This window comes from Zosterops lateralis (genome assembly GCF_965231275.1).
Source record: "Zosterops lateralis genome assembly, chromosome: 5".
Classification (NCBI taxonomy): Eukaryota; Metazoa; Chordata; class Aves; order Passeriformes; family Zosteropidae; genus Zosterops; species Zosterops lateralis.
The window spans coordinates 43,299,258-43,323,225 of NC_139766.1; the positions used below are offsets into that span (position 1 = coordinate 43,299,258).

The window sequence follows — 23,968 nt, forward strand, 5'->3', positions numbered from 1 at the left end:
TTATCCACAATGGGGTGCCTGCCTAACTACTTCATTTAAAGTACTGTCCCTAATATTCAGAAGTCAGGTTTCCTGGTGCATTTCCCATTAAAATGCATGCAAATAATAATGATATAAAATTATTTAGTGCATTTAAATAAAGGAAAATTCAGGATTCTTTTCATCACAGGAAAGCAGGAACCAAGTCCATAGGTTTATAGAAGTGTTTGCATATGAGATATACCATAGAAAGATACTTATTTTTCCTCTCCAATAAATGTATGTACAAAAACACCATCTAGAAGCATCAGCATCCACATTTCTTATTCTTCAGCTCTTGGTGAAAACATTGCATAGGAAGAAGTAACTTTTTTAATATTGCTGAGCATATTGACATGTTCTCAAAACATTACATATACCACATTTCAGAAGATGAAAGTAGCATAATCTCATAGGATAGTTTTACTGTCCTTCTTAGATGACTGACCTAGTAGCACTACACAAAAAGTTTCTTATTCTTTATCTTAAGATACTCAGATCTGTTACGAATGTACTCTAGCACTCTACCATGGGAAGCAAACACCTGGGGATTGAAAGACTATCTTCTACTGTTATTTTACCTGCAGATCAGGAAGTTTTTGTGTTTTGGTGTAAATTCCACCTTTTCTCTGTTTACTACACCTATTAAATGCCTCTAGTGAAAAAGCACAAAAGGCAACAGGTTAACAGAGACTGTTCTGCAGTGAGGTAGAGCCATGGTTGGTATGTTTATAGTAGCAAAACTAATACACAGTTTTTAACTGCTCACCATTTAAATAAAGGGAATGAAGGAAAATCAGACAGTAAGACAGCTCTTTTTTATGACAGTTAAAACTAAATAGTAAACAAGCAATTTAAAAAGAAACTACACAATCTGAAGCACATGAGCATAATCCTTATAATCCTAAATATTTCCACAAAAGGTTTTATTCTTTTTCCCCAGTAGCTTTCCAATTCTCTCACAGAGCTCCATTATCACGCCATTAAAGGAAGCCAAAACCACAAAAAGATAATCTAATTAATAAAATTAATTTGGCTTCATCCACACAGAGTAAATTTCTACTTTTATTTATGAACATAAATACTATTAAGGAATGACAATTAATCAATTTCTAGGAGTATTATTAGGAGGCATGACATTGTTTATTTCTTCCCTTCTCTGCTCTGTTTCCAAGGAAATTCACAATTTATTAGACACATAGATTTGTTAGCACTTACAAAACAGTGGGTGAGATCTGCACTGAGCTGCTTATGAAGACAAAACCAGCACTTACAATTCAAAGATCAGGGGTTAAAATAATTCCAAGCTCTCTCGGAGCTTTGAGGTTTCCCTTTCTGACTCAAGCTCTTTGAAAAACAAAAATACAGTTAACAGTTTACCCACTACCCATAGAAATACATACAGGATTTTGGCAAAATCTCCTTATGTACGGCATAACTGACTTTGTATCAAAACAATATTTTAGAAGACTCAATGGTTTGTAGCAGTATTCAGCTTTTACTTGTTTTCAAAGAGATAAAAATGTTTAAAATATGTTGACTATTTTACTGGACATCCTTAAGAGAGCAAGCTTCATTACCTCATGCTACAACAAGAACAGTGTATGTTCCATTCAGTCCCCAGGAAGAGCCCTAAGCATCAGCCATACCACAAAAATAAGAATATTACACATGTTGCCTGATGGCAGAGGATATTCTTTAGTAAATGGGTATCACATAAAAGTGTCCCGTTTAAGATGTTTTCTTTTTCAGATTTTAAGAGAAATTAGGTGTGTTTTTTCTTTAAATTCTGGCTTGGTATATACCATATGGTATATCTGTGGCACAAAAGTGGGTGAGAGTGGGGTACTAGAAGGAATACATTCTCTAAAGTGAGTGCATGACATAAATATTAAAATGCTTTGCAGAAACAGGTTCAGTATGAGACCCATTTCTGATGATCATCAGGTAAGTTTGGGCTCCAGACTACACTGGCTGTGCAAATGTCTTCCAGGTAGTGTTTCACAGATTTCTCTAACTCTCACTTTAGCAGGGGCTCAGGGGCTTCGGAAGCTCCAGTTACTAAAGTTCCTGCAGTTTCCAAATGGTTCAAAACCAGTGGAAACATAAATTTCTCAAAGGGCATTGGAAGCTATTTCTGGTTGGTAAAGACATTCTGTACTGGAACAAAACAAAGGAACAGCCCTAACACCACTATGCTAATTCTGAGAATTTAAATGCCTTCACTAAACGGATTCACGGCCTTTGTCCAGCTTCAAGAGAGGCCAAAGTTTATGTTCTTTCTCAGTGACTATGTTCAAGTTGTTATTTAAAAAGGCAAAGGAAGATAAATAAAGAAACCCTAAAGAAAATACAAATAAGTTTGCAATATTTATGTTAACATATTTTAAGATAACTTCTGATACCATCATGTATCTACCATACAGCTGTGGGCTGTGCAGCAAGCTACTCACCTTGTTACTAGTTCTTCTTCTGGTTTCTTATGCTCTAAAAGGTGTTGAAAGTAATTCTCCAGAGCTTGAGCAGTTAAAGTTTTCTTTAGGTATGGATAGTAGAGGGGATGCCGTGCTATCACACCTGTTAGGCATGAACTGACATTAGTTGAAATAGGAACTGTTAAAACCAGTTTGTGTTTATTCCTTTCAAAATCTTAAGTGGACATCCTCCACTTAACTGAAACTGTATATATGGATCCCCTTAATGAGCTCCTGGAAAACACAACAGTATGACAGCTCTCCCTCTGTCAGCAGAGATGTAGGGTGGAGCATGACACCAAAGAATGCTAAGTGACCACTAAGTGATCACTGGATTTTTTCTGCTGCAAACAGTCCCTGCCACTGAGAGACACCTAAAGAACAACAACATCACAACAAACAACCCACAGGCAATTCTCTTCCCTTAAATGCTTTGCAAGACTTAGTTATTTAAGTAATCACAATTAACCACAACAAGGCATGATCAGTGCCCAAAGGTTTGGTGCTTGCCCCACCTCTTGCACGGGATTCTGACGTAAGTGTGACAAATCACAATTACATTTTTATTGCTGTAAATATGCTTTATAAGCTTCAGCTAATTTTATGCTGAAGCTGAGGTTCCAGAGCAGGATCAGGAAAACAGCTTTGTGTCACAGTGGCCTTTCTATCTGGACTTAAATTAGAGGTCAAGTTTGTTGTTATTAAGTGTTGTTCTTCAGAAAAGCAGAAGTGGCTTTATATCTGAAGCAGTCTATTATGTATACATCATTCATGACTTGGCAATGCTACAGTGTAACAGTGGTCAATCATGGAGAAAGAGAAAAGGAAAAAGAAGAAAAACCCAACATTGCTTCATTCTTCAACCCCAAAAACTTTTCACAAACAAGGACAAGAAAACTATTCTCCTGAATACAAATGAACAAAATTCATCAGTTTTAGCATGACAGCTAATAGCAAATCAAATCCCAAACGCACCTTTAATTCATACTGAGCTTTGAACAGCACACGCTCTCATCTTCCAACAAGTAAGAGAGCCAATTGTTGCATGCAGAAGTAAGGAATAGAAGGAATTATTAAACAATGCAAGAAGCAGCACAATCAATGCAAAGAGACTGCATACTGAAATACACCATTTGCATTAGCAATATAATAAAAACATTCTTGTACGTATGAGAACAACTTTAGTGTTTCCTAACATAGTCAATGTTTTAGCCATAGATGTGTTACAAAATTATTGTATGAAAATATTATACGTGATCAGACAATCAAGCAATTATATTACATAACATACACACACAAAGGAGTAGTAACTGATGTGTAAAAGAAACCTTAAAAAGGCATTTCTTAATTTCTGGGAGCTCAACATTCCAACCCTAAACAGAAACTTTTTTAGTATGACATGCTAGTATTTTTTCTTAGTACCTCAGATAACCATAGCTGCTTATCAGAAGACTACAGATATTTCACTAGTAAAATCCATATTCAGTAAGTATTCTCTTTTGTTTCAGCACAACTATAAAAAAATAAAGGTCAAGTGATGTTTAAAAAATTTAAGACTAGCACTTGATATACAATTCTTACATGAAAATGTTACATCACTTCAGAAAGCAAAAGAAAGAAAAATACCTATGTTTGCAGAACTGCCTTTGTCTCCACTTCTAGTATAGGCAAGATCTTCTAAGCGGTAAGTATGTGGACCACTTGGCAGATCTGTACAAAATAAAAATTAGTTCATTTTAATGATGCTACGAATAATTGTGTATTTTAAACAAGTAACTGTCAGTTTAAGTGCATGCATTCTGCATTGTTTGCAATACTCTGAAAACATTTCCAATCCTTCTTCTCACAGGAGCACCTAGAGAAAAAGATTTGAGATTGGGGACCAAAATGAGGAAGTTGATCCATCCTGCTCCATCTCCCAAATCTCTTTTATTTTTTTACAGCCAATGCTCTACTAGGCATCCCCTCTTCCATCACCCTTCAATATGACTTCTATCTTGGCCTTAGCAACGCGGTACCTCTGAAGAAGGCACAGCAGCTGCTTGTCTTTTCTTGCCTAGACAGTAACTTTTGTCCCTTTAACACACAGATCTCTGCTTCCAGTGCAGGTGGAAAATACCTGCAGTTGCTACTGTCCTGATAATTCTGTAGCATCTGTTTAATCTGCTAATGCCTGCAGAAAACAGTAACAACTTGAATTCCTTTTCAATATGATGCATCTCTCACTTGCATTTGCACTATACAGCTTCTTATCCAGCTGCATAGAAGAAACCTAAGATTTCTTTTTCAAGTTACTCTTCTTGTAAATATCTTAGTATTATATAAGAAAATGTATGCTTTCTAGAAAGTCAATCTTGATTTTTTAACTTGGCTGAATACTGGATGTTGAAGGAACATGGAGGTTGCTGATTTCACCAAACAAATTTCATATGAAATATTTTTATCCATCTATGTATCAAAAAGCAAACCTACTCCTGTCCTAATCCAGAAATTCAGTATTGTGCAATTCACACAGTATATACCTGAGGTTTGATGGCTAAGTTACACAGTACAGACCTCTTGCAATTGTTGACTACTAAGAGTAGTAGGCTGTCACCATCTAGCTCCTGTTCTCTAAAGTGAGAGAGGAAGCAAGCACCCACTTTGCTACTGAGTTTGAGTTATTCACTGATCACATCACCATAACACAAACCTGAAGCATGGGCTATATCCAAGCTTTTATGCAGTGAGAATTGAGTAATTTTCAGTCAGTTTTGCTTCTGATCCAACTTTCCTATGGCCGTATTTCCTGGCCTCCTTGGCTTTTCAGTCTCACCATCAATAACAGACTGACATCCACATCCACTCCTGACTCACAGTAAACTTCTCATACCTCAGTCCTTCTCTCCTCTGTCCCCTTCCTGTCTTTTTTTTCATCCTTTTGGACACAGGTAAGTTCTCCCCCTGTCTCTGCTCCTTGGACACTAGTAGGGGGAATACGCAGAGCAGGGAAGCAACAGCCTTTCTGCTTTGTGGCAGCTTCTGGTGCAACTGCTCCTGATGGCAGCCAGAAGAAGAAATAAGTAAAAAATGTCTCAAATTTAAAGGAATTGAATATACAGGGTCTTGTACATCAATTCTGCTGGACTAACTTCATGTTGCAAGGCACAATGCAATTTGAAAATACATCAGTCTGTCCTTCTTGTACTATTATTGCTTCTGCTGAAAATACCAAACTATTTGGGTTTTCTTTTTCCTTTTTAAATTCTGTTTTAATTTTATGGAGTAGGAGACCCAGTATTCAAGATCTTACGGTCCAAATACTGTCTAGGGGCATCACTAAGAGCACAGTGCACCTACTATGCAGGCATGAGTAGACATATGTGCTCTGTGAACTGCATCAGGTAATCAGGTAAACTCAGCACTAGCCTCATCATCCTTACTTTCAACTCCTTCCTGCCCACAGAAAATGCTGACAGACATAAGCCAGGCTGACCTGGGTAAGACAGAAACTATGCCCAAATCCTACTTGCTGCAGTTTTCACTGATCCTGTCTGTGGCAGTGGCAGCTGGACAGATCCCCCAAGGCCATTTGGGTATGGGGTGAGAGATGTATTGGAGATCAAAAACGCCTTAGTATGACAGGACACATAATTTGTACAGTGTATCTGTCACTCACAAGAGGAGCTCTGCTGGCACACATCAGTGGCAGTAACAAAGGAAACAATAATAAAGAACTAGGAGCTTACCACAGCAACCTCTTCTACTGGCACACCTGGATCAGAAAATCTTCCCACAATCTACCCAAACAACAACTTATCAGCATTGAATTGCTTTAATTAAGACCTAAAGTTTTATAATATATATTTGGTCACTGTGAAAGGTGAGCTGAAAGAGTGATTATAGTTTAGTCTGGCACAATGGCTCCTCAGTGGCAGAAAGTCACATTAACATGAAATTTGAAGAGGATAAAGTATAAAATGAAAAAGAGGAACACAGGAAGTTTGTTTTGAGTTTGAAGCTCACTATCTTTTCCACATTCACTTGCAAGCAGAAATGTGCCATGAAGTGTGGCAGAAAATATTTAAGGGTGTATTTATTTAATTGGGGAGAATTATTTTTGATTAAACATCTCCACTGAGAATGGATCTGAAAGTCCAGCTAAAGCTCATTGCTCATTTTGGACAAGACTACCACACTTCATGCACTAAAGAAATCACATTAATTTTAATAATTTCATTCTATATACAGTTCAAGACAAAATGTAGTGCTTTTTCAATGGCTGAAAATTGACAATATCTAAATTGCATAAGCTGTAGAAATCTTTTCTCCATCAGACATTTTACACAGTCAGTTTCTGACAATCTCCCTTTAAACGAAACCAGTTCAAGTCAGTGTTCTGGTGTTCTCATTTATTATTACCCTAATTGATTTATCTTTCATGATCTGTTCATCAGGAAATTGTTTTCATTTAATAAACATCTTAAACAAATCTATGAAAGAATTCCCTTCAAAGCTAGGGAAAATGGTAAATTCAAATTCCACCCTTCCAGAAGCACATCTAGCAGCATATTTTAAATCCATTTTCACATATTTCTCTTATCTATTTAATGACAACAATCCCTCACACTTGAGATAACCATGAAACTAAGAAAAATACTTTCCTCCTTTTCTAAATGCTGACAGAAAATGCTTTAGCAGAAGCTATTCCTTTTACAGTCTAACCCATTTGTCTTTCTCATCCATGCTGTCCTACATTAAGCCACAGAAGTAGGTAAGTATTTAGTCACATACAGAAAACATTTCTATTTACAACCAAGGGCAAAAGTTTAGAGATCCTTCTCAGAGGAAACAACCAGAAAGGTTCTGCTGTCTCTCTAAAGGGGGGTTTTGCCTGAAAAAAGGCCTGAAGAATTTCAGTAGTTAAATGCTGGTGTCAGCCACCTCAGAAACTTTTCTCAAGTTATAAAAAGGCAGTAGGGAGTCCAATAGCTTTTTGCTTCTCCAATATTTAGCACTGTAGTCACCTTGGAAAAAAACCCCAAACCCAGGACCTTTGCTAACCCTTTCATTAAGCAGAACAATGACTTCCTATTCCTTAACGTGCCCAGTCTGATGGTGCAAATACCTCACTGCCCTCCTGAGAACTCCCAGGGAGCTGAGAAATGCTGGTGTAACATCAGATTTCCAACGGACATAAGAGCTGAAACCATACTTAAGAGTTTAACTTGTTTTTGCACAGCACAAATCATTGTATTGAAGAGATGTTTGAATAGATGAGGAAAATGAACACATGCATGGCAATCAGGCATCCACTATTAGTGGCTCTCAGATGGCAATAAACAGTCATGTGTGTATTGCAAAATGTCTCTATGTGATACAAACATTCCCTGCTAACTCGTATTAGTTGTTACTGTGTTCTGTTACTAGTTTTGAGAAACACTACTCACCTTTATGTGAAAGCCAGAGTAAATCTTAACATGTAAATGCCTTAACAGCATTAATTTTTTAAATATAAACAGACTTTAATACCTGAATTACTCTTTCACCATCATATTCTTTTTAGAAATTTTTCAAACTTGTAATTTTTAGGCAGAGTCAACCTGATTCAGATTTTCAAACACCTTTAAGTTAATTCTCTCAGTTCTCTGGTAAACAGAAGTAAAATAATAAAGACTGTTTGGACCAAAAGAGAATTATGGAACATGCTATACTTTAAGAAATAGTGTATATAGTTCAGCCATTAGAAATAACAGAGATTTTCAGGTGTTCAGCACTTTTAATAATTGCTTGTATGAGCAACTCTGATTTAACACTTCCTTTTCATTGCAGACATCCTGACGTGCTCCATTCAACTCACTGGTTAGCCCTTCTCAAGGTTCTTTTCTTTCTCTGAGAATTTGTTCAGACAAGTTTAGCAGCAACACAGGAATTATCATGCTGGATTATTAACCCAGTATGGTTTCTTTTAAAGTCACCAGTTCCAGGTTGATCCCTTTGTTGGTAATTTTGTGAAGGCTGACATATGGAACAGGAGTGAATTTTAATTATTTAAGTGCTGTAAGTCCACAAGTCATTCTGTTCGTCTGTCCTCTATTCTGAACACTATTTTGATGTAAGATAAACCAAACTATTCCCAGGACTCACCAAAAGTAAGATTACAGTATACTTTGAAACCACGTTTTAATTTCAAGCCAGCTTTATATGTTCTTCACTTGTGTTTAAGGCTTAGGAGTTTTTAATAAAAAAATTACTTCCACACTTGTTATAGTCTCAAATACATGTTATACGGCATGACACTAACACCGTTCAAGAGAAAACATCTTGTGTTTTGCAAAAACCATAAAAATGTATCACATAAGGAGGCAAAATGCATTTCATGGACAAAATCTAACACAATTTACCAGGGCGAGGATAGCAAATGATGCATTCACAAGTACAAAGATGAACATACCTTTCAATTCACTGCTAATCTTGGCACTGGGTAGATCTAATGAAACCACATCATCTGACGTAAATGTGAGATCCTCCTCAAATATCTCAACATGCTGCCCATTTAAAAATAGGTTGATCTGTAGAAAGAACACATATTTTCAAACAGTCAAATCACAAATCCACTGCAATGTGAATAAATAAAGCATATTCCTAATTAAGTACTGATCTAGTAGACTTCCAGTAATAGCTTTACAGATAAGGCTCTGGTGCTCCCTTTTAAAAGGTCACAATACAAAAACAATTCATTATAAACCTAAAAGAAATCTTTGTTTAGGGAAAAAAAATGTATTAAAAACCCCAGAGAAATGCTCCATCCAGTCTGGTATTTTTTAAAGAAGACAAATCTCTTTCCATCTCACTCTATATACTACAACACTGCACGGAATTCTGTGTCACAGTTAAATTCTAAAACTTGAACATTTCCATCTTTTCCACGATGCAACCCCCTTTTCTTCTTAATGTTGCTGTCTGTAATCAAGACAAACTTCTCTTTGCACTCTGTGTTCATCTTCAAATACATTTTGTGAAAGCTGCTAAAAAAATAGATCAAGACAGGAATTTTGGGCTTGACTGTTGCTCAGTAGCAACACTTAAGAGTAGACTCTAAGTCAAGGACCTTTCAGTTTCCCATGCTCAGCCAGCAAGCTCAGGGAGCTGGGAGGGAGCATGGCCAGGACAGCTGACCTGAACTGGCCAAAGAGCATCCTGCCCAGTATATAAATGGGGAGAGTGAGGAGTTGGCTGGGAGCTGCTGATCACTGCCAGAGGACAGGCTGGACATTGGGCAGTGGGTGGAAAGACACTCTATGGTGCATCACTTGTCTTTCTTGGGTTTTACTCCTCTCTTACTTTTTCATCACCTCCCTTCTTAATAATACCAACAACTGCCTTGTTTCAACTGTTAAACTGTTCTTATCTCAACTTGTGTGGTTTATTTTTTACCATTTTTCCAATTCTTCTCTGTATTCCAGGGGGGAGGGGGAGCTGAGAGAGTGGCTGAGTGGCATTTAGTTGCCAACTGGGAATAAACATTGACAGGCCTTTTTCATGCCCAACATGGGGCTTAATGTGTTGAGATAACAACAGATCTGACTAGAATATGATAGAACAAATTTCTTATAAGCATTCACTGTATTAGTTTAATAGCCACAGGTCACAATGACTTATTTGCTCTTAAAGTTGACATGTTTGTTCCTCAAGTTCAATTATGTACCGCCTTACTTGCAGTATGTGTTCTCTGTTATGATGTTTATCACCCATGGAAACTGGGCTGAGGTTATAAAGCTGTACTTTGTAACACTGGCTGATGATATGACATAATTGCTGGTTGTGAAACTAATCTGGTATTTGCACTCAGCATTGCTGTCACCCCTGTACTTGGGAGTCATCTATCATAAACTATTGCTAATTATACCTTTTACCTTTTCTCTTTGGAAACTCAGACCATGGAGGGGACACACTTTCCTTTCTCTTCCCCTTATCCTCCAGGCTAATTACAATAGATTTTGAGAATTTTTAATATCCTGGGATGCTCAACTTAGCATGTTCCTATCATTATGTCTCCACAGAATCAATTAGATTGGAAAAGACCTCTGAGATCATCAAGCCCAACCTATGATGCAACACCACCATGTCAACGAGACCTAAGAGCCACATTCAGTCTGTCCTTAAAAACCTCCAGGTATGGTGATTCCACCTCCTCTCAGATAGTTGTAGTGTGTGAACCTCCTTTTCCCCAGCCTAAACAACCACAGCTCCCTCAGTTGCTCCTCTTGAGACCTGTGCTCTAGACCCTTTACTAGCTTTGTCACCTTCTCTGGATGTGCTCCAGCACCTCGAAGTCCCTCCTAAACTGAGGGGCCCAGAACTGGACACATGACTCGAGATGTGGCCTCACCAGTGCTGAGTACAGGAGGATGATCACTACCCTGGGTCCTGCCAGCCACACTATTGCTGACACAGGCCAGGATGCCATTGGCCTTCCTGGCCACCTGGGCACACTGTTGGCTCACATCTTGTGAATGTGTCTTGTTTGAGGTTTAGGCAACTACTTAAGACTACTTCTCAGAGATCCACCCTGCAGAGAAAGACCTGGAGGTGATGACTGATGGAAAATTCAACATGACCCATCAGTGTATCAGCCCAGAAAGGCAATCAAATGTTGAGCTGCATCAAAAGGAGTGTGGCCAGCCAGTCACAGGAGGTGATTCTCCCCCTCTACTCTGCTCTTGTGACACCCTACCTGGAGCATTGTGTACAGTGCTGGTCCCCAAAACATGAAGGACATGGACCTGCTGAGCAAGTCCAGAGGAGACCATGGAATTCAGAAAAGGACTTGAGCACTTTCCCTACAAAGACAGACTGAGGGAGCTGGGGCTATTCAGCCTGGAGAAGCTTGTGTGGAGACCTCATAGCAAGTTACCAGTGTCTGAAGGGGCCTGCATGGAAGATGGAGAGGTACTCTTTGTTAGGAACTGTAGTGACAGGACAAGGGTAATGGGTACAAATTGAAAAAGGGGAAACTTAGGTTAGATATTAGGAGGAAATTTTTCACTGTGAGGGTGGTGAGACACTGGAACAAGCTGCCCAGAGAAGTTAGGGATGCCCCATTCCTGGAGGTACTCAAAGCCAGGCTGGTCAAGGCCTTGAACAACCTGGTGTAGTGGGAGGTATCCCTGCCCATGGCAGTGAAGGCTGGGACTAAATGATATTTAAGGTGTATTCCAACCCCTTAACATTTTATGATCATCTGATGTTTATGATCTGCCCTGAGGCTGGATCATTAAGAGTGGCAAGGTGCATGGGGTGGTACGGGCAAGTGCACAGGACTGCGCACAGCCTGCATTTTGGAACTTCACCCTTGAACAAGTGCAGAATCCAGAAAAACTAGTAAAATATTGGAAGAAGTATGCTGTCACCTTGGCAATTCCAGAGAGACACAAATCACTGCAATGTGCTGGCCCAGGCCTACCAAGCTCTGTTTGACACTATTCTTCTCAAGGGGAAAAGAAGGCCTTTGGATCTGATGATAAAACAAAAACCCTGCAGCTATTCCAATCCCAGTAACAGACGCTGCAGAGGAATGAGAGAACTAACCCCTCCTAATTATCAGTCATTCCTATACACAAGAAATGGACAGGAAAATCAGCTTGTAAAGGAGGATGAAGCAGGGCCATCACAAGAACAGGAGAAAGAGGCAGAACAAGATACCTATATTTGAATCAGATGTGGGATATGCAAAAATATTTCACGTGTCTTCCAGGTCAGCACATTATCACCTGGCTGCTATGATGCTGGGATAATGGAGCTAGTAGCCTGTAATTAAGAGGGTAGGGAAGTCAAGTAGCTATGATCACTTTGTACAGAAGGGGACATTGACAACTGGATTTGAAAAAGGGGCCTAAGTCCTCAGCCTCTGAAGATGACCCCTGTTAAGTCTGAAGGAAAGGTATCCCTTCAAGGAAAATGCTGTATGTCACTCAGATAAGAGGACCACAATGCAGGGAGGTATCCAGTTCTTGAAAGAATTAGCCATGCTAGAAATGATTTATTATGATCTGATTAGTGTACAGCTACCCACAGATCCAGATGAAGCCCAATTCCCATGACCCACAGGACAGCAATTTGTGTGAATCAACACTGTATCCCAACTGACTGGCAGTAATGACCCGGAGAGAAAAAGAGGCACCAGCCATGGATCAAGTGGCTCAACACCTCCAGTAATATGGGGGGGTGGGGGGGAAGTCTTGCTCCCTGATTTACGTATGGACCAGTATCTCAGCTTTTAACAGTAAGCATTCCTTTTGATCAAGAGGAAGGATGTAGAAAGTACACACACAGCAAGCTACCCTTCAGTTTTACCTGTGGGACCACTGACAGGACATGAGGAAGTGGGATGGAAGAGAGTGGCATCCATTTCATCTGTATTGGAGGACTCCCAGTATGAAAGATTCAGACACAATCAGGTTAAACTTCCAGAACAAAACAATACAACCGAACTTAGCTGCAGCAGTTATCAGTGCTCAGCTGTCACCAAATGCTAAATAACTCTACTCAGCACTTTCTTAAGATTGTCCTTAAAGAATAACTAACAGTGACTTGCCTTCAATAGGTTTGCTGCAATTTCTCCCTACATAAAAGTTTTAGGTTTCCTTCGAAGCACACACGGAAAGGAAGTACTATTTGAACTGTAAAACCACTGGTGATGTATGACAAAATCAGTACAATTGCATAAAAGCAGTGAAAACAACAATCAAGACATTGAATCCAAACTGACACCCAGAAAGGTGTTACCAAACACAAAAGAAAAGAACCCACTGTGGCAATGTTAACATAACTCATAATCTTCTTATGGAATTTTTTTAGTATTAGGTCAAATGTTGACCTAGAGCAACTAGACTTTTTGTAACTGAACTTCTAATTTAGAAAAATCAGTTAATTCATACCTTATTCATTCTGTAATCTTTTACTGGACAATAGTTTTTAAAACATGGCTAAAATTTTGAATCAAGGACTTGAATCACACCACATTTTAACCCTCAACATTACTGCAGGTCAGCAGTGATAGGACACACAGTATTTTGCTGACAGCATTATCAGTGCCCCTATCACATTAGTTACACAGAGCAAGGACTTTGATTTTCTGTACTGAAAAGAATAAATGAGACACTGTTTTGTTTCCTTGTTAAATTAGGTTACTGTTTAATCTCAACATCATTTTGCCAAGTCTGGAACACACTGCTAATTAAGTAAGCTAATACTGAATTTGAACAACATAGTGGTAGGCTAAACTTCCATAAAGATAATAATTTCACACTAAACTTGGCAAAGACAAGCCATTTGTATAAGGCAAAATGTAAGTGACAATAAAAGCAAGTACTTCAACTTTAGACAACAAGAAAGGTGTTTTTTTTTTTTAATTCTTTTCCATTGTGAAGTTTGCAATTAACATAGATTTAATAACTAAATGGCATCTTCTCTGTAAAGTTGTGAAATTAAAATATTTTCCTTTAATGAAGAATATTACTTAAAAGAATAGGGCTTGGTTGTGGTAAGCACTATATGAATTTTAAAGAACAAAACCAAAACAGTCCCTTTCTGATTAAGGTGTTTTGTTTGTTCCCCCTTGTCCAATTTTTCACTTGCTGCCTGTGCTCCCAAAGCTTCCCTGAGCCACCCTAAGCAGGAGCCTGTCACAATACCTGTGGCCTAACAAAGACCAACATTCCAGCTTTTGGCCACTTCCTTTGATGGTGGATGGTTGAGAAGGCCCTTACTGAGTATTAGGATGCCTTGGCATGGGAGAGATGCAGTAGTTACAAGTTACTTGAAAAAGAAGGGCATATATGCAGTTTTGTCTGCAGTTTCCAAAGGATAAATTCAGTATCTGATGGCACCCAGAAGAGCAGAGACAATGTTCATAAATCCAAACAACTTTACGGTTTTAGCAAAACCAGTTTCTTCAAGTTTATCTTGAAAACTTTGAACTAGACAGGGACACATGCATCACAGAAAAGAAGTAGCCTCTAGATGAACATCTTGCACTGTAATTTCTCCCCTAGGGCTGCCTAGACATCTGAACTGTCAATTCTTGGACTGAAAGAAACAACTGCTATGAACTGATTAGGGCCACAGAGTCACAGTCACCATGATAGCACAATAGTTACACAGGCTTTCATAAATTGACAGTTTTTGTAATACAGGCAAGAACAGAAATTACTGCTTCTATTTTTATAGATAAGGTATATGGAAGGAAAAAGCCCAACTCTCTATTAAGGTAAAACCTGTTGAATGAGAGGAAATTTAATGATTTTAGTATTTATTCCCAGTAGTATACACAAAATACACCATTCCCCAAACACTCAGAAGACATATCCAAGTTCACAAGATTAATGTTCCCACTCTCTAAACACCCAACTGCCTACTCTTTAAAGAGACTCCATTAACCTTCAAAGAAGTCTACAATTTTCTTAAGCACTCTTTGCAAATGCAGTAAAAATAATTCAAACCTACAATTCCAGGAACCTGAAAAGAGAAGCTCAGTTTTGATGTAAGATATTTCAAAATTAGCAGTAATTAAAATGGAAGGCTGGCAATTTCAACTGCTGCAAAACATTCTGGGTGAATAACATTAGTCTCTCAGGTCATTTTGTTGGTTTTTTTTTAATCTTTATTTTTTGAAGTCACCAGACTACTTTGCAGTTTTGTTACTGGAAGTCACCAAAAAATGCCAGAATCAGCAGGATTTTTCAAATACCCCCAAGAAAATGGAACTCAGACTTTTAAGCAGTAGATCTTACCTGAATATTGCTTTTGGGATAATAGAAGAAAAATGGCTTCAAAACTGGAGACCTAGACACACAAAACAACAAGCATAAATGTATTTACCTAGAAATTAATGAAACTGGCAGATTATACACCTTTGGACTATTCATACACCAAACGTTTGGGAAATAAAAACCATTCAACCATGACTAGCAATGGTTTTTCAGTCAAATTTGGAAAGCTCTCATGAGGAGTGTAAAAACTCCTTAAATTCCACTAAGAATATAAGATTTTGTTTAAAAACCTGAAGAAAATTTTACTGAGGGAAGGTAAAACAGGAAGCCAAAACAGGAACAAAAAATTCTTTACCAAGGATGTGCTTCTTGACACTGAAGTCTACTACACTGTCAGCAGCCCCACATTGATATCTAGGCCAGGTACACAGAGCTACTGGAAATACAGCCACAGCTGTAAAGTTTTAGATGAATAAGCATGAAAAGGTGAGGATATAAATCACCACCGTGATTTTAGCCATATCTAGAAAAAAACTTAGTCAAGGTCAGGTTTATTGCTTTTTTTTTTTTTTTTTTTAACATGCTCAACATTGCTATGTTTAGCTCAGTCATAAAATGGTTTCATACTAAAATTTTGTGAGATCTTCTGGTATTTGATCTTATGTTTCTAGGCGAAGTGAGCTCATACAGATGTAAATTTGGTGGGCCCATATTCCAAACTAACAGCTACAAGAGAAAATTGGTCCAGAAGTTTGCATCTATAAATGTGGTCAAGCTACTGCCTTGCTATGAAGTCACATTTCAAGTTTTCTCAACAGTTCATTAGGCAAAGATGTTTTTATGAGCTGATCAGAAACCTACATAACTCACATTTAATTCAAAAAAGAATTTTACTTTCTGCATGTATATTGTATAGCTCTCGCTATTATCTTGGTATCAGTTATTAAGCACAGAGTGACCTAGGAAGATTTAGATGCTTCTGTGGTTGCTGTCCCAAGCTGGGAAAGCTTGTGATGGTGACTGGTAGGAACATTGTCATCATACATTACAAGTTAATGATCAAGAGAGTTAACTCACACTTTGGGGCGCCCTCCAACAATTCCAGTGAGGCCAGGGGCTGGAAAAGGAAATTAAATTCACAAAAGAATGGTTAAAGCCTTCTTCAAAACATCAGAGCTTGCAGCTTATCATAACTTGAATTGATCTATTTTTAGTAAATGCAGGGAAATACCTAGAAAATTACATACATTCTCATAAATTAACAAAATTGAACATTTTATACAAGTTAAAGGGCAAAACATGTAACTATGCACATTTAAATTTTGTTAGAATTCAAAATGTGAACTAAATCTTTAGAATTTTCTTCCAAATACTTTGTATATGAATGCCAGTGAGGTAATAACATTCAACAGAAAAAGAACTTTGCTTTAGTTTTTTTGTCATTCTTGTTTTATGTACTTTTAAAGAGTGCAGAGAAACAATTGTGATGGACCATGTCTTCTCTTAATATTTGTTTAATATGACTTTGCTTGTTTAGATTAACTGTTTAATTTGAACCATTCCCTCTAGCCTTTAAATTAACTTTGCTTTTTTAAGGTGGTGGGTACTGCAGATCTCATTCCCTCACTGTGATACAGAGGCAATTCAGGGGATTAAGGCAGTACCATGAGCCCAGACCTGTGGTAAGTCAGCACTGTATTATCATGCTGCCAGGCTCTACTATCATTAAACCCATCTGCCCACCTCAGTATTTCTGAAAGAAACAGTTCTGCTCTCCTCATCCTGAGCTTAGCTTCTCTCCCTTCTGTCTGGCATGGACAGCAGGAAGACATGATGCATCAGAGCTCCAAACAGTATTGGAGAAGAAACTAACAGTAAAACGCACACATTACATCAGCCTAGGAATTAATTAACAACTGTGTTAACCAGTCCCTTGTAAAAATATGTGCTGTGGAAAGCTGCCCACATGGTCTACTTGGCCAAATTAATCCTCAAAAGGGCTAAAAAGGACTCCATGCTTTCAGCAGGTGTGAATTCCTGCAGTTCGTGCTCCAAGCAAACTAAAAGCCAGGTAACTGTGCTGTTGTGATACTAAAGCTAACAGTGATGAGCTCTACTCCACAGCAGGCTGTTCTAGCTCAGATACAGTGCCTTGTCAATGTGGACACATACCAGCAGCAGCAGAGGTTAAACAGCCTTGCTGTATTCCTGCTTATCAGAAATGACTTCCCCCAAAAATATCTATGACGTTTTATAGTACATGGAAAAAAAAAATCTTCAAAAGAAAGAGCATCACAAGTAACTACCTCCCTACTCACTACATACTGCTAAAAAATGTGGGGGTGGATTGAATACAAAAGAATCTCTTACATAAGTATTACACAATTTTAAATGATCCAGAGAGGTTTCAGCCCTATACATCTTACTTGTGCACTCATTCAAACAGAACTGCCACTCAGCAAAAAAACTAGCTGCAGTGATTTTACTGAATTATGTGGCTAGTTTGTTTATTTAGGTTGCTGGGAAGGAGGGTGGATATAGTAAGGTCATGTTGAAAATACAGGTCCATAAAGCCAGTTAAATTATCTATGGATTGTCATATGGGCCACTTCCTGCTAGGCAGCTGAACTGCTCATTAAGGACACCAGATTTTGCTCCAACATCAATTTCAACTTCCTGAAAGCTTTTAAAAAAAGCTCTTCATTCACTTGCTTTCACACAAGGGACGTTGACTACCACAACGAAGTAGTTCTCATCATACACAAGAAAACAATCTAGGTAAGAGCAACAATTGCTCACACCTTGAGGCTAAGATAACCTTCTTCTGCTGGTCTTTGAGAAGTTCATGAGCACAAGCTACTGTAACTGCAGATCTGTCTTTGGAGGTACTACAGCTATCCCTGCAAAGCTACACCAATATCCCAGCTGCAACACTATTGAGTTCTAGGCTATGATTATTGTTTATATGAATATAAATACTATGGAAGGAATTTTAAGTCCGATTTACTTTTATCTCTATGAAATTCCTAGTTAGGCTTCAAGAAGTTAAGACAAAGCAAATCTTAAATTACTGATTGTAAGCCACCAGTTTGTTAACAAACCAGTTTGTTAATTCTGTAAACAGTACAAGAGCACTACACCTCACCTCAACCCAGGGCTCAGATTTCTATCACATTTCTCCAGTAAACCAAAAGAAGGCAATGGAAGGTGCAGTACAACCAAGTAATAATGAACTTGCCACTGTGGCCAGATCTACTTTCTGCTAATTAAATTATGATCTTCTTGGATCAACCACTGTCCCAAGAAAACTTCTTATAAAACTTTATACTTTATGTACTTTATGCTTACATTGCATTCCTTGCTTAAGTATCTGTACAGATGCTCTCCCTCCCTTCCAGAAGGCTTATCTTTATCTACAATGACACAAACAATTTGTCATACTTGCAGAGAGTATCAATCAGGCTGTAGTCTCAAATCACTAAGATTCTCAGCTAAATTGAAGCTCTTGATCTACTTTCCCAGAAACTTCACATGACCATTTTTTGTCAGGGCTCCATTCCTTAGTGCCTTCAAGGAAGATAAACATTATCTCATCTGCTACCACTGAATCTCTTGAACAAGTTGCTTCACTTCAAGCTAATGAACTCACCGCCACTCTCAGCCAGCTTCTGTGCCTCAGAAGGGCATAAAACTGATGCACTGCAAAATGGAGTGATTACCTTTAGATAGGAGATCCTCCTTTCAATGTATTTATATCCTGTTCTTCTGTAGGTACGGTATTTGTTTGGTGTCAAACTGAATTGTCATGACACTTATTTTGATTCAAGTGTTTGATCCAAAAGCCTTCCATTTCCTCACAGTGGCTGGGGAACAGGCTGAGAACTACTGGGCACTTTAAACCAAGGAGCACTGGAGATTACACCACTGGGATTCCACTGTTAACTCCCAAATATATGACATGCTTGGAAAACTTCAGGCACTGAAGAATGGTAAATCTACTCCTTTCTAGGTGATTAAGCTCTAGTATGGGACTCTTCCTTCGGAAGCTGTGTTTAAAGGTTTAAATCTACACTGAATCTATTAAATAAATAAACAGTTAGTTAGAAAGTGCTTTTCTTTCATAATTCTTCATACAGTCTTATCCTGTCTTTTCATTTTATGACTCCTTCCTCTAGCCTACTTGAAGTCCTTTTCAGCCCAAGTATCTTACGAAAAACAAACCATCACCTTCTGTGTATACACATGTGAATAATTAATTATTTGTCAGGTTTTCTTCCTTTGTGTCCATGATTCTTCCAGCACACCTGCAGACTCCCAAATTTTGGGTCCAATGGCAAATTTCATCCAAATCTGAAGGATGGAGAAGAATCTCAAGAATACCAAAGTACACTAACACCCCATGACTGGTATTCCCCTATGAGCAGAGATGTAGGAACAGATATCCATGTAAATAACACAAGGTGAAGCCCAATCAGGACACACTACAACAGCATGACCATTTCTAGTTTCCCATGTATGTTTTATCTCTCCAGTTGCCTCTTGACCTCTTTTATTTTCTCACCCTGTAAAACCCATCTGTGGATGGACCTGCAAATACAAATTCTTCTAAAAATCAGGTATGATACACTGGCAAACATAGCAGGCTTCTGATAAATTTCATGAGCAGAGGTAGCAAGTAAACTAAAAACTATTTGGGAAAAGCAATGTTGCTCTCAGCTGGGGCAATTCAGGGAATTTCAATATGCAGAACCACCATGTTCTAATACATTATAATCTATGTCATATATACCACACCCTGTAAAATGCCCCACAGCAGAAAAAACCCTGGCTGGAACCTCTAATGAACCTATGTGATGCAAATTTCCAGCAAAACAAGCCTCATTCTTTTCAGCTCTCATTATTCCCCACTGGATTTACAGATGGTAGAAAAGCCTGATGGTTTGCATCCTTGTTCCCTCTATCCTACACCAATCCTCCTTGAATGGTCACACCTAATTTTAGATTATTGTTTCTTATTCTTTAATCTACCTTTGTCAAAAAAAACCCAAACCCTTTTGTACAATTCTGTATATTTTTCAACAGAATAAACCATTATGCAATATATGAAGGATGCTCAACTGCATGAGGCATTTTGTAAAATGTTTTGAAGTAAAAAAGCATGAAAGTGTTCCAACTACTTGAAATCTAAAAAGCTTTAAGCACTTTAATAAAACTTAAGGGTTTTTCTTGAAGTTTCAAAGAATTTCAAGATACATTGATGTCTCTTTCTGAAGAGCTTTCAGCTTTTGACCATTTTATTTCTAGTGATTGAATTAACTCAGCCAATAGGCTATTAATGTATTTACTGCATGTTTTAAGGAATGATACATGTTTTTATATACAAAACCAGACAAAGTAGTCCATTTGTCAAGGATCATTTTTTTAAGTGATCAAACTAGAGAAAACTGAAATCTCAGCTTTTATACTCAGCAGTTCTTAGAATATGTTTGAGCACCAGTACAAAATGCATAAAACCTTTTTTTACAGGGGTCAATTGCATGCTCTTAATTATTCCATCTATGTCCTCTGAAAACAGCAGATAGTTTATCTTCTGCAGTATTATTCTCAAAAAAATGGGGACTGCAGTGAACGGCTACAACAAGGACATTTCTAAAAGTATCTTCCAACACACTTAGGACATCAGTCAAAATATTTACATATACTCAAGCACTTTAAAATCTCAAGTTGTATTAACCAGCTGTCATCTTAGTGTCAAACTCCGGTCATTTTAATGTGAAATAAGGGTCAGCACATGATTTCAGCTATTAGTAAAGCATTTCTTAGCTACTGAACCTCCCGTCAAACTATAAATGCCAGATTCCCACAGTATGGCTCTTCTTGAGCCTCTTCTATTCTGCAGTTCATTCAGAATAAAGTATCTGAAGTAAAGAAGACAACAAAGATATTAAATCAACACAGATTATTTAAATTCTAACCATTTGGCTGACAGTACTGTACATAATGAAGATATTTTCACTGAGTAATAGAAACCAGGTCTGTGTTTGCTAGCTTTTATGAAGTGAGGGTGAACTTCTATGGACTGAACATTGCAGAACTGCACTGAACTCCCATAGGCTACTACAGATTTAAAAATCTGAGTCTGTGTGTCCACGATTCTCCACTGCCAAGCAAAGGAATCTCACTTTACAGAACAGGATAACAGCTGGGAAGACCCCACTATTAGGACCAAACAGTACAGACAGATTGAAAGTTTTTGGTTTTTTTTCAGGAAACCAACATGCAAAAAGCCATGCAAACTCATTGCTTGCTGTTAAAAAAAAAAAATCTGGCTATTATCAACTTTCAGACTATTGAGGAATAAACAGAAAGAATAACTTTATCAATTAAAGGGTTAAACTCAAGTATTAATTATAAAAAAATATTAAGAGATGGGATAAGAGGTGTTTGGCCTTTTCTTTTTTAATAGTATGTATCCCTTTAAGTTCATCAGAGCAGCATAATCCAAATAAAAACTGAGTAAGCGCTTGAACTTGTGAACTAAATACCATACTCAACAGAAGTTTACAGTAAGTGTTTTCCATTCCAAACAGAAAATAAATAACAAATCACTCTCTGACACAGCATGTCTATATACAGTAACTTCAAATTCTTCTCTGGGCTTAAGAGTCTCATCTGCAGTTTTAATAATACTTAAAAACAATTTCTATGGAAGTACGCTAATGTGTCCTGCTGGGCTTTCAACAAAAAACAATGGAAATTTAAAAAGCATTAGGAAGGAAAGTCAGGGAATAACTATGAAAATCTCAGTCATTGTTGACTATGGAAGCTTCTTAAAAAATGCAACATCTCAAAATTCTCTCCTGCAGGTCTAACTCCTTGCATATTGCGGAGCACAAACACACACAGGCTTCAGCCCATTTCAACATATAGACAGCATTCCTTCTTTTTATGCAGAGGATGCGATTTCATAAGAAATTGGGAATTTCACATCAACACAATGCCTTTAGATAGTTGTGCTACTGATACGGAGGGGAGGAGGGAGGACTCAGTGCACTCAAACTGATCAGAAGCTACACAATGCTCTCCTTTTATGAGACCCAAGTCTTATTATCCTTGACATATATAAATGCCCAAAAATTTTATCATATCCAAAAATCATAAGCTTCAAAGTAAGTCAGAAGTTATTAAATACTGACATTAAGACTCTAAATTTGCTAAAAGCATGTCTGATACTCAAGACCTAACAGCTAAAGATTTAAGTCTCTGAAGTGAAGCATTATGAAGATTCCCTCCTCAACAAATGTGATTTTTAATCACAAGAAGGAAAATGAGTTATTTTCATTTTACTGCTGTTCCCTGTGAATTCTGAAAATCCACAACTGAAAACTCCCTCACAAAAGGTTATCAGGCAAATAGGTAAAACATTTTGACTCAAGTGTTTTAAATTCAGCCTAAGCGAAAAACACCAAAACTAGGCTTTCAATACTGATTATTAAAGAAATTATTACCTATTTTAATTTGTAATTTTCATATTATGATATTGCCAAAATAAAACTACCAACCAACTCCAGCTGACAGCTCCACAAGTAGTGACTTGCAGGTTAAAACCATCTGATGAAACACCAGAAGTGACAGTGCTTCTGGATTTCACTACAAAAAATGCAGCAGAAGCTCTTGTGACTCTCCATCCTTATTCTGAATCATTAAATCTCTTTTCTCAATCTCTCTTTTCCTCTACCCCCCATTCCTAAATTTCAGCCAGCTTGGTCCCCCCTTAAATTTGATGGAGTTGCTCTTCAGTCTTTCTTACAGGGAAAGCAGAACCAAGGACTCTTGATTCACATTCTTTTGTGGTTATCCTTTCTTTCACTATCTCAGGAAACAATCTGTAAAGCAGATACAGTACTTTCCAATGCTACTAGATGTTAGAAAGCTTAGCTGATCATCTTTACATAGCTTGCTAAAGGTTCTTAGATGAAAGATGCTATATATTATTATCTGTACAACTACCTACACATCACTTAAGAGCAACAAGAGCCAGACTGCTACTGATGGGAAAGAAGCACATAGTTAAAAACAATACTCCTCAACACTAAATGCAGCTCAAGCAGAAGAGACAATATTTCCCTTTTTGTCTTTTTTTTTTTTTTTTCCAGTACAGATCTAAAAGTGCCCTTTTTTTAATAAAGGTCACTCTTAAATATCCAAAAATAACGGAATGAAGCATTTCAGTTTAGGTGACATCACCCTGCGAGTCAATAACTTCTTCTTCCTCCCTGGTGTCTATTATGAAAGATTTGTAACTTGTTCCTGCTTTTCCTCTGTTCTTCATTAAAAGGATATGCAGAACAAGAAAGAAGGGTTATTTGCAATGACTGTCATAGTCACTATCTCACCTCCTGGAAGTGAGCTAACATAGGAGGAGGACTAAGTCGGGAGGGGTGTGACCAAGCTAGCCATCTCCTGAGACACAGGACTTCATTGTTTAAAGGATTTTTTCATCAAAAAAAGCCACTCATGCTTAAAATCTCACTTGGTGTGTAACCCTACAACTACCGCCCTTTGGGCAGAACAAAGCCACGTGTAGTTACATCACACAGATCCACGTGTGAAGTACAGAGCCACATTTGATAGGCATGCTCTATCTGTATAAGAGACAGCAGCCATAGCTATATTTATTCAAAGCCCAGGGAGAAAAAGTGGTGCAGCACTGTACAGAATGGG

The 23,968-nt window shown here is 37.9% G+C and overlaps 1 protein-coding gene across 1 annotated transcript in view; it reads right to left on the reverse strand.

The window, feature by feature from the left end:
* The window catches only part of LOC310909353 (uncharacterized protein), a gene marked incomplete at its 5' end in the record, with an annotated part of 54,453 nt that overhangs the window by 3,472 nt on the left and 27,013 nt on the right, over nucleotides 1-23,968 (reverse strand). Inside the window, 5 exons of the mRNA XM_083861081.1 lie at nucleotides 2,472-2,595; nucleotides 4,119-4,202; nucleotides 8,926-9,043; nucleotides 15,266-15,317; nucleotides 16,322-16,361. Of these exons, the coding sequence (XP_083717207.1) occupies nucleotides 2,472-2,595; nucleotides 4,119-4,202; nucleotides 8,926-9,043; nucleotides 15,266-15,317; nucleotides 16,322-16,361 (418 nt within the window). The remainder of the gene's footprint in view (nucleotides 1-2,471; nucleotides 2,596-4,118; nucleotides 4,203-8,925; nucleotides 9,044-15,265; nucleotides 15,318-16,321; nucleotides 16,362-23,968) is intronic.